The sequence below is a fragment of the Nannobrachium achirus genome, assembly GCF_963921795.1.
Source record: "Nannobrachium achirus genome assembly, contig: SCAFFOLD_309, whole genome shotgun sequence".
Taxonomy (NCBI): domain Eukaryota; kingdom Metazoa; phylum Chordata; class Actinopteri; order Myctophiformes; family Myctophidae; genus Nannobrachium; species Nannobrachium achirus.
This window is the reverse complement of record NW_027664638.1, coordinates 36,251-48,542: the sequence shown is the minus strand read 5'-3', so window position 1 is coordinate 48,542 and position 12,292 is coordinate 36,251. Positions and strand designations below refer to the sequence as shown.

General features: G+C 43.9%; 1 protein-coding gene across 1 annotated transcript in view; it reads right to left on the bottom strand.

The window, feature by feature from the left end:
* Positions 1-12,292, bottom strand: part of LOC308280887 (laminin subunit gamma-3-like) — a gene marked incomplete at both ends in the record, with an annotated part of 54,538 nt that overhangs the window by 26,733 nt on the left and 15,513 nt on the right. Inside the window, 2 exons of the mRNA XM_080755196.1 lie at positions 9,177-9,303; positions 10,523-10,618. Coding sequence (XP_080611322.1) covers positions 9,177-9,303; positions 10,523-10,618 — 223 coding nt within the window. The remainder of the gene's footprint in view (positions 1-9,176; positions 9,304-10,522; positions 10,619-12,292) is intronic.

Genomic DNA, 12,292 nt, shown 5'->3' with positions numbered 1-12,292 from the left:
ATGTGAACATGAATGTAAATGTCTAGACAGACAGAGAGCCACAGTACAGTATTTAATGCTGAATAATTGACAGTGTTATTTGATGCTGGGTAAAATAAATGTATAAATTAAAGGACAAGTGCAGCAGTAGTCAGATTAGGGAATTGATTGTAAAATGTGAATTGTGAATAAATATAGCCAAGAGAGCACGGTGAACTAACGTCAACACGTTTGCTGTCTCCACTTCTTTCTAACATATTCACCTGTTTCCAGGTTATCACATATCTGCTGCTTGGTGCCGTATCCCTACGGTAGCTGCAACAATTGCACACTATGCAATGATTTGCTTCGGTGTCTGTCAATCAACAGCAATGGCTTGGGGCGGGACCTCTTTTTATTTCATAAGGACTGCCTTTACGCATTTCCCTCTGCTGCTTTAACATGACAAGCGCTTGACTTCGGTGTCTGTCAATCAAAAGGAACGGGGCGGGAACATAGGGGGGGGTTTGGTCACATGGACCAATAGGAGCCGCCGCTAGTTATCATGCTTACCATGGCTCCAACATGGCGGAGACCAACGGAGAGGAATAAAAGTCACACACACACACACACACACACACACACCCCGCACATCTCGTTGTGAGCTTGTAGATCGGCTATTTTTCGCTGTTTGGTGACCAATCCCGACCCTCCGCGGGTCGTTCTGGGTTGTTCTGGCTGCATGGGGTCTGTTATCAAATTATATCGTTGGCCCAAACATGGAATATAAGCTATACAAGGCGCACTTGCGCACGAGTCCACGACGCTGTCTGTCTGTCTGTCTGTCTGTCTGTCTGTCCGCCTGTCCATGCCTCCGTGAAGTCGTCGTCGTCGTCCCCCCTCTACTCATCAAGTTCACAATTCCGACGCACAGATACACAGATAGATTGATTACCCTGGCTGCATATTAATGTCTGTCTGTCTGTCTGTCTGTCTGTCTGTCTGTCTGTCTTGACTGACTGACTGACTGACTGACTGACTGACTGACTGACTGACTGACTGACTGACTGACGGACGCACGCACGCACGCACGCACGCACATGCATCTGCAGGTTCTCATAGACCTACTAACAATACATAAATTTGGTAATCAATTAATTCAATAAGTTGGGAAATATAACTATAAATGTAAGCAGGATAGATAGAGGCCTGCCCTATGCCATAATCAAACCAAAACAACACAACTCCAATAGGCTACTCATCATCTCACAACAAACAAAACTGTGGTGAATAGCTTGATAGCCCATCAGTGCCAACGCAGACTTCAAAGGTACAGGGAAGGGACAGGGTTGTAGACGCACGGCATGAATGGATGGTGATCGAAGATTAATAACTTCCCCATTCAATCAAGACTGATTGAGATGATGTCACGGTTTCTCCTGTGAGCCTTTTAAACAGATATAGTGCTCCCTCTCTCTTTTTGAGCGAGAGAGAGCGATAGGTGGTCTACACACACACACACACACACACACACACACACACACACACACACACACACACACACACACACACACACACACACACACACACTCACACACACACACACACACACACACACACGCACACACACGCACACACAGGTCCATTTGGTGCATTGCTCTGAAATTGTGGATTGCTCCAACCAAATCGTCCCTCGGGGACAAATGAATGCATTAACTTGAACTCATATCTATCCATCTATCCATCCATCCATCAGATGGATAGATTCGGCGGCGGCGCGCTGCGGCGCCTCGATCCTCTTCTTCTGCTGAACATCTGGCGCGAGTCCCATCGTTAGAAAGCCTATAGCCTACATTACAACGGTGCGCCTTGTATAGCCTATATATTCCATGTTTGGGCCAACGATATCATTTGATAACAGACCCCATGCAGCCAGAACAACGACCCGCGGAGGGTCGGGATTGGTCGCCAGACTCGCCAAACAGCGAAAAATAGCCGATCTACAAGCTCACAACGAGGTGTGTCTACACTGTAGACTCTACAGACTCACAACATGCTTGCGAGTTTGCAGATCTTTCGGTGAGCTACCCAACAATTTGATTAAAAAAGCCATGTCACAGTGACCCATGTTGTAATTTGGCAACATGTTCTTGAGACTATTTATTGTTAAATCAATAGCGTTTGATTGATTGATTGAGGACTTTATTAGAAGTTTGCATAGGAAAAGGTACAGTTTCATGACGGTACAGTTCACTGGTACAAGGTCTACTAAAAGGAGATCCATGAAAAGACTAAGCTTATTTCCACTGGAAACCATTGAAGTATCTCATATCTATATTTATTTCTCCTAATAATTAACAAATTATTAAGCCAGCAATATACAGCTACGTGATTTCATCTGTTCTGTAGGATATTATTCATTCATTATAATGAGGAACGGAACGCGCATCGGTTGCTGTCCGTGGTCTTGGAGGCCCTAGTAGGGTGTAGGGGGCTCCGGTGGGCCTGGCCCCAGGTGCCCACTTTACGGCGGGGTAGCAGTGGTCCACGGGGCCCGGGGAGCTGTGGCGGCTGCCTGCATGGGTGTCAGCGCCGCCTAGCTCGGTGGGCGCACAAAGCCTTATAGCTCTGTCAATTCTCAACTGTAGGCCTATATCTGTATTCAGTGTACTGTGTATATAAATCATGTTTTAATTGCCCCTCCATCAAACCATCAAGCTTGAAAAAGCGTTTGTGTGCGGGGTGTGTGTGTGTGTGTGTGTGTGTGTGTGTGTGTGTGTGTGTGTGTGTGTGTGTGTGTGTGTGTGTGTGTGTGTGTGTGTGTGTGTGTGTGTGCGTGCGTGCGTGCATGCGTGCAAGACCTATCACTCTCTCTCGCTCAAAAAGAGAGAGGGAGCACTATATCTGTTTAAAAGGCTCACAGGAGAAACCGTGACATCATCTCAATCAGTCTTGATTGAATGGGGAAGTTATTAATCTTCGATCACCATCCATTCATGCCGTGCGTCTACAACCCTGTCCCTGCCTTTGATGCTGCACCTTTGAAGTCTGCGTTGGCACTGATGGGCTATCAAGCTGCAGATGCATGTGCGTGTGTGCGCTGTGCGTGCGTGCGTGCGTCAGTCAGTCAGTCAGTCAGTCAGTCAGTCAGTCAGTCAGTCAGACAGACAGACAGACAGACAGACAGACAGACAGACAGACAGACAGACAGACAGACAGACAGACAGACAGACATTAATATGCAGCCAGGGTAATCAATCTATCTGTGTATCTGTGCGTCGGAATTGTGAACTTGATGAGTAGAGGGGGGGGGGGACGACTTCACGGAGGCATGGACAGGCGGACAGATGGACAGACAGACAGACAGACAGACAGACAGACAGCGTCGTGGACTGAGCGCAAGTGCACCTTGTATAGCCTACATGTTTGGGCCAACGATATAATTTGATAACAGACCCCATGCAGCCAGAACAACCCAGAACGACCCGCGGAGGGTCGGGATTGGTCACCAAATAGCGAAAAATAGCCGATCTACAAGCTCACAACGAGATGTGCGGGGTGTGTGTGTGTGTGTGTGTGTGTGTGTGAGACTTTTATTCCTCTCCGTTGGTCTCCGCCATGTTGGAGCCATGGTAAGCATGATAACTAGCGGCGGCTCCTATTGGTCCATGTGACCAACCCCCCCCCCCTATGTTCCCGCCCCGTTCCTTTTGATTGACAGACACCGAAGTCAAGCGCTTGTCATGTTAAAGCAGCAGAGGGAAATGCGTAAAGGCAGTCCTTATGAAATAAAAAGAGGTCCCGCCCCAAGCCATTGCTGTTGATTGACAGACACCGAAGCAAATCATTGCATAGTGTGCAATACAACATGAAATAAATAAATAACACAATGAAATAAATAAATAGCACAATGAAATAAATAAATAACACAATGAAATAAATAAAAGCAAAATTAAATAAAAAACACAATAACATAAAAAAAAACGTATATATTTATTTAATTGTATGATCTATTTATATCATTGTGTTTTTTATTTATTTCATTGCGTTTTTTATATAATTCATTGCATTATTAATTTATTTTATTTTTGGGCATTTAAGGCTTGATGAAATAGCTAAATGTGGCATCATGAAATAAAAAAAACGTTGAATTGAAAAGTCACAATGATATATATAAAAAACACAAAGAAATAAATAGAAAACGCAATTAAATATAAAACATAATACTATTTTGAAAACAACATTTATTTATTTAGTTGTATTTTGTATTTATTTCATTGTGTTATTTATTTATATCATTGTGTTATTTATTTATTTCGTTGACACATTTATTTACTTCATTGACACATTTATTTATTTCATTGACGCATATCATTTAGAATAAATAGGCAAAAAAACTTCCATATGTTGCCATACCGTAGCTTTTTCTGAACTGGCGCACTGGTTCCAGATCTTAATGGGTTAAAGCTAAAGGGGTAAAACTCCTGATAGATGTTTTTTCAGGCCAATTTTGAGATAAACCAGTGTTTTACGCCTCCTTTAATGAATGGTGTCAGGGCATTCCACATTTTGGCGGCAGAGCGGTAGAATGAGAACTTTGCCACGTTTGTTTATACAACATGAGCGACACCAGGAATGGCCACGTTTTGGCCACATTTAGGCCATTTAGGCCTACGATTATTGACTGCTTTAACTATTGAAAAATAGCAGATATACAAGGTCACAGCGCGGCACCGAGTGCCGCGCTGCGAGCTTGTAGATCTGCTATTTTTGAAAAATCATGATTTTTCTTTGCAAGTCTTTGAATATATCTATTTAAAAGCGAACATTTGTAAATCAAATATTTGCTTCTGGGGGGTCCCTGGAACAACATATTTTGAGATGGGGGTCCGTGGCTAAACACCTGTAATGTTGGGGGTCCTTGACATGAAAAAGTTTGAGAACCACTGATTTAGAGGAAGGATTTAGAAGTCGGGTCAAAGATCGGGTCAAAGATATTCATAGACTTGCACACATTTTTCACGATTTTTCAAAAATAGCAGATCTACAAGCTCGCAGCGCGGCACTCGGTGCCGCGCTGTGAGCTTGAATATCTGCTATTTTTCTAAAGTTAAAGCATAAAATAATGGTTAAAGTGGTTAAAATCTAACGCGAATCAGGCGCGTTCCAGGTATTTGAGAGTTAGGCCACGCGGCAAAGTCTTGCATATTGCCAGACGATCACAGATCTCTGACCTAATGATAAGTCTGGGGAAATCTAAATTCATTAAATGGTTTTGGGCCGTGGAGAAATCCAGTGCCGACATTGCTAAGCCTGTTCATTTGAAAACCAGGTCTGGGCATCACTACCGTCCCAACATCCTGGGCCGTCCAAAAGTCTTCACATTGGCTGTGCCAATGCTGGCACTTGCAGAGGAAATGCTGAGTATTTTACTGTGTGAAATACAGTGGTGTAAAGTAACTAAGTACATTTACTTAAAGCTATAATATGTAACTTTTCCAATAAAACAAATCTTCAAATTGTCCTAAGGGACGTATCGTTAATAGTGGGAGGGGCCCACTAGGAGAATTTTAGGGGAGGGTGATGCTATTTTGATTTTAGTGTCAGGGAGGGTGATGCTATTTTAATTTTAGTGTCAGGGAGGGTCATGCAATTTTTTATTAAAAATAGTACGGGTTTTTATAGGTCTATATGTATTTTACTACAGCGTTCCTTTAAATAATACTATTATTTAATTAACTCTTATTGTGCCAATCCCGAACTAGTTCGTTTTTTTTTTTTTTTTTTTCGAGCCCGGCCGCCGGCCGTCATCTGTTTACACGGCCCGCGAGAGCGTCGCGCCGCCGATATTTACCATCCACTCCAATGCAATCCAGGATCTTTAGAGCTCATTTTCTCTGTTCCATGCATATCCATGAGGTGTGCAAGGTTTAATCATGGCTAAATCGCCGAAAATAGGGCTTCTAAAATGCTTGGTAGCCAATAGCTAACTTCAAGCTAACTTCATCCTGTCTCTGTTCATGACACAAAGGAAAGTGTTCAGGCGCGTCATGGCTGCGCACGGCTTGTGCATACAACGCTTGTCTATGAGAGATTCTATGGCCATTGGGCGCCCTCTAGTGGTGAAAAGGTGGCACTGAATGTGTTAAGGAACGCTGTAGTAAAATACAATAGTCAATGATACCCCCCTCTGCTTTCTCTTCAATGGTACAGCCGAGCTATTGCTGACGCGCTTCACAGAAGTGCGGCTCTTCAGTAGTCAGTGCTTGAATGAGCAGAGCGGAGACACTCTCTGGCCTCTACAGAAGACAAGAGTTTGTGCACAACCAGATTTCATGATTATTTAATCAGATCATATGGTATGAGCATTTACACTGCACGATCCTCAGTCTTGAAGATTATTGGGTTGTGTTGTGTGTCCCACTGTGCGAGAGCTGAGAGACCTGTGAGAGACCCATTCACACTACAATACATGTGCACACATAGACATCAAAGGGGGCTTGAGCCCCTGCCCTTTTATCCTTCTGTAAAAAGTGCCCTCCCAGACCATGAATTAGTGGCGTCAGTTCAGAAAAGGAAGGCGCGCGTTATCCGCGTTATGTCTCTAACATTCTCTGCACGTCCCTGGCTGGCACACAGCCGCACGTACAAGGAGCAGCAGCAGGCGACGGCCACAGTGTTGTTAATGTTTTTCTCGTGTCGTCGTCACTCGTCAGTTGACTTGGTCAGATGCGCAAGCATAAGTGATGTCAATCTTACTACATAGGCGAGGATAACTAGTTTGTGTCATGGAGGATGAAAGTTTACTTTACACCGCTGTGGTCGAGCTGTTTTAATCCCAACGATAAAGGAGAGCCCAGCACAGTAACGTGGAGGAAGCACTGCCATAAGGTGCTGGTTCAGACAGACGTGCTGCTATTACAACAACTCTACAGATCCACTGCCCACAACAATATGCCGAACTTGGAAATAAAACGGCAGTAGATAGTCCAACAGCAGCTGGTCTAGCCCGTCAACGCGACGCGTTCTGAGCTTGTAGATCTGCTATTTCCAGAGCGCAACACCCGAACGCAACTGGATTGATCTCTTTTTCCACTAGTCCCTATCTAACATTTTAATCTTTCTTGGTGTTCAAAAAGCAATTAAATTGATCATTTTCTTCATTAAGGAGTACAGTATGTGAGCCTAATGAAGGGGGGAAAATAGACAATATATATTCCGATTAAAAGTTAAATTAAAGTCCTTAAATTCCGAAAGGCTGTCAACTAGGTGGCTGTTAGATGAGACGCCGATGCTTGCTGTGTGTGTGTGTGTGTGTGTGTGTGTGTGTGTGTGTGTGTGTGTGTGTGTGTGTGTGTGTGTGTGTGTGTGTGTGTGTGTGTGTTTGTCGCTCTCTCAAAAAGCAAAAAGAGAGGGATAGAGCTCACGCTAGAGATGTTGCATCTGTCCAAAAGCAAAAAGGTCTCATCTCACAGTGCACTCTACCTTCTTCATTAAGATGTTAAACTTGGTGGTCACTGGTCACACATAGGTTTGAGTGATTAGGCTACTTTGTTTGATGTGAAAAATAATAAAGACCTGGATGTTACCTTGTGTGTTGGATCCAGTCAATTTGAAGAAAAGTAAAGCCCTCCCTAACTATTAAATCACTAAAGTTTTAGAATAGCCACTCCGTGAATTTCAGACCCTAAAGCCTTCTGTAAATATGTTTTCTATGATCCTGGCCGGGGACCGGATTTCGCGGCAAAATTACGTCATCTGCATCCTTCCGTATACGTTGTCTCCAGATCATACACTACCGGCCAATCACAGCGTGTCTTTCTGTCTTTTCAGGAAGGAGCTTGCCTCAACAACAGTGTTTACTCTGGTGTAGGTGTCTAGCCTGTTACTCCCCAACGCCTGGTCGCAGAGGGACGTGAGACCCCTCTACGGATGTGTCTCGGCGAGGCGCAGGCGGACGCGGTGGTCTAAAAAAGCAATACCGCTACTGACCAGTAGTTGAGCAACTTTCATAGTCTAGCTTTAAGTACTGTACTACGATTTTGAGGTATTTGTACTTTACTTGAGTATTTCCAATTTCCAAATACTTTTACTTTAGTTACTTTACAGATATAAATTATAATATTATAAAACTTAAATGAACTGTCACTTTAGCCCTATTAATATACATACGATATTTGAAAATAGCCTACAAGTGCATTGCAACGCGTTGTGACTTTGTAGAGCTTTTACTTTTGGTACTTTTTACGTTTTTTGGGATAAAAAAAAAAGAAAAAAAGAATCGACTTGGTATGTGTCTCATAAGAAGGTTGTGGACTCGCCTACCACTGACACACACTCATTAGGCTTTTCTTTTTTTCCTTTTTTTTTTTACAATATTTCACATTTATTATTTAAATTATTTCTATTAAGTTAGATTCCTCATCAATGGTATTTTGAGCTTGTAGATCTGCTATTCCATACAAGGTTCCATGCATTTGAAAACTTGAAATGGGACGTCCAATCGTCCATAATGAGTACTTTTACTTTTGGTACTTTAAGAACATTTTGATACCGATACGTTTGCGCTTTTCCTCGAGTCAGTTATGAATCCCGGACTTTCACTCGTGACAGAGTATTTCCACATTGAGGTATCGATACTTTGGGGACTGCCCCATAGGTCAAACTCCTGTTGGGTCGAACACCGTCGGCAGGTTAGCTACTCACCAGTGTCGGCAGGTTAGCTACTCACCAGCGTCGGCAGGTTAGCTACTCACCAGCGTCGGCAGGTTAGCTACTCACCAGCGTCGGCAGGTTAGCTACTCACCAGTGTCGGCAGGTTAGCTACTCACCAGCGTCGGCAGGTTAAATACTCACCAGCGTCGGCAGGTTAGCTACTCACCAGTGTCGGCAGGTTAGCTACTCACCAGTGTCGGCAGGTTAGCTACTCACCAGCGTCGGCAGGTTAAATACTCACCAGCGTCGGCAGGTTAGCTACTCACCAGCGTCGGCAGGTTAGCTAATCACCAGCGTCGGCAGGTTAGCTACTCACCAGCGTCGGCAGGTTAGCTAATCACCTCGCGTCACGGTAACTGAGGTTAGGGTTAGGGTTAGGGTTAGGTTTAGGCATAGTTTTACTGAGGTTAGGGTTAGGGATAAGGTTAGGTTGTGCTGGTCGGACCAAAGGGTGTTCGACCTAAGGACATGATACTTTTACTTTTTCCCACCACTGTATGTACCTTGCATAGCCAGGAAGTCTTCCAGAGAGTTGGGCAGCGCGTCCTCCCCCTGCTGCTGCTGCTGCTCCTCGTGGCGCCCGCCGTGTGCCACGTGCGCGTGGCGGTGCTCCCTCATCAGCATGGGATGCTGCTGGTCAGGGACGTGCAGAGAATGTTAGAGAGGCAGGGTATTAACGAAAATTCATTTCACATTAACGAAAATTCATTTCACAAGTCGACTCCCACCAGAGAAAGTCGAAGTAAAAAAAAAAAAACGATTGTAAAAATATTTCTATTGTGAAAATAGCGGATCTACATGCGTTGCGAGGCGTTGTGAGCATGTATATCTGCTATTTTCACAATTTCTGCCACTATAGATTTGACAATTTGGCCAATGTTTAATTTGTCATTTTAGGGGTATTAAAAAGTCCTGAAATTGGCACTTTAGAAATGTGAAGATACCCTCTATACACTTAAACTTTATGTTGGTTTGTTTACAGTTGAGTGAGAAAACAATGTTTCACATTAACTTACTCATCTGGGGAACCCCCAAAATAATTGGGGGTCATATGTGATGTGATGACATCATCAAACGATAGTCGACTTCAACTCAACTTTGTACTGAGTCGAGTCGACTTGCAAAAATCACAAGTCGTTAATGCCCTAATAGAGAGGCAGGGGCTAAAATGTCTAAAAGCGTCTTTCGGTGGAAATAGCAGTCCTCGCATGATTCTGAATCCATTGCAAGCATTTGTTTTGCACAAAAAACATTCCTTGGGCTAAAAATGGCCCCAACAAAAATCTCTAAAATCACTAAAACATCGTTTTGTGGGTCAGTTTTTTTTCCTGAAGGAAAGTTTTTTGTGCAAAACAAATGCTTGCAATGGATTCAGAATCATGACAAATCCCTAGTTAGACCCCTCACATGCTACTGTAGTGTATAGAAAGTCGATGGGAGCCCAAATTGATTTGGCCGCTGTGGCGACCTCGAAGGTCGCCGACTCGGGCGCCCTAGCTAAATCATTAGAGCATACCCTGGGCTACATCTGTGCAAAATGTGGCGCTTTTAGACTGATTAGCATTACCATTTTATCTCCCTAAGGCCCCCGACTAATACTGGAGATGTGGTGTAACGGCATGCATTTCTACACAGAGAGGGCAATTCTTTCAACATGAGATGCTGCATTCAAGTTCAGGAGAGTTTGGACAAGGCAATTCTCTTGAATGCTGCCTTCAGGTAAGGCATGGAAAGAGGGCATTTGCATTTCTTTCACCACAGTAGAAACTGCATTCATGGTCTGGAGAGGGCAAAGACGGGTAAAAGGGCAGGGGCTGAAGCCCCCTTTGATGTCTATGTGTGCACATGCCTGATGCTGCTGGTACTGGTGCCCCAGTCTGCCCCGGCAATCAAAGCGAGCCAGGAGCTTCTCCAAGTCCTGCAGGCGCGTCGTCAACCTCTCCGCCTGCATCTCCGGCAAGATCATCATCAGCATGTTTTTGGGAAATGGGGAGAAGAGAGTTCGATGAGAATATGAAATCGTTGTGATCCCACTGTGACCAAAAGAAATGCTACTTTGTATTTATTTATTCATTCGGAGACGCGGGGAAGATGGGATTCACATAGCTCAAACTATTGTATACTAAAAGAAGGAAACAGGGACGTGCTGGGCCCCTGATTCAGCCCGGGAAAAAGAGTTGGAGAGGCCCTCATTGCGCACTATAGAGAGAGATCTCTCTCTATAGCGCTGCTGCTACTCAAAGATTTGCCATTTCAGATCATGACAAGTGACAAGCCAGTGGGCCAATTACTGTACATGAGTTACATTTCGTCGTTGCCGGGTGGAAACCTTGTATGTCGAAAACCGTTTGTTTTGTATTTATCATTTTAAAAATGATTTAAACTAGTGAAAACAGCCGATCTACTGACTGATAGGGACTGATAGGGCCCAAAGTGGAGGGGCCTTAATTATTTTATGTTTTAGCTATTGAAAAAGCAGATATACAAGCTCACAGCACGGCACCGAGTGCTGCGCTGTGAGCTTGTAGATCTGCTATTTTTGAAAAGTTGTGAAAATGTGTGCAAATCTTTGAATATATGTACTTTTTTAAGCGAACATTTGAAAAAAAATTGCTTCTGGGGGGTCCCTGGAACTAAATATTTTGAGATGGGGGTCCGTGGCCAAATACATATCATTTTGGGGAACCTTCACATGAAAATGTTTGAGCACCACTGACACAGAAACATAGGTTTAAAAAACAAAAAAAACGTGAAATATTTAAAGACAATTCTTCAAAAATAGCAGATCTACAAGCTCGCAGCGCGGCACTCGGTGCCGCGCTGTGTAGATCTGCTATTTTTCAATAGTTAAAGCACAAAATAATTGAGGCGAATCCTTGTACCCACTAGCTCGCAGCGCGGCACTCGGTGCCGCGCTGTGAGCTTGTAGATCTGCTATTTTTCAACAGTTAAAGCACAAAATAATTGAGGCGAATCCTTGTACCCACTACCCAGGGCCCAGAATTTGGTGCGACACCCTTGGAGGCAGGCAGACATTGGGGACAAAGAGAATAATTGCGGGCGTACGGAGCTGACAGGCCTCGGCGTGTTCGGTGAATTGCTAACACAGAGAAAATCACAGCGTGTAGCGTTCATACAGGTACAAGCCATCCCACTGAGAACACAAAAGCACAGCGGCTGCAACAAGAATGTCGACAGTCGGCGGGGCGCGGGATAAAAGTAAATAGGTACATTTACTCAAGTACTGTGCTTGATGAAGTTTCCGTTTCAATTTACTCTTACTTTACTTGAACACAGCACTTCTGCGCCATATCATCATGTTGTACTTTCTAGAACAGGGGTCTTCAATGTTTTTTCAGGCCAAGGACCCCTTAGTTGAGAGAGAGATGAAGCAGGGACCCCCACAACCTTTTCATAGATCCCATGTAGTTTCATCGTTTGAAAGCACAATCATCAGTGTATTTTGGATTCATGCCAATTTGGGTTTTCAGATATTTAACCACTTGAACCGTCATTACCTAATAAAATTGACCTTTTACTCCGTACTTAGTCCGCTCTTTTTCTCCAATACACCAAACCTCTTTGCCTGAAAATAGCAGATCTACAAGCTCACAACGCC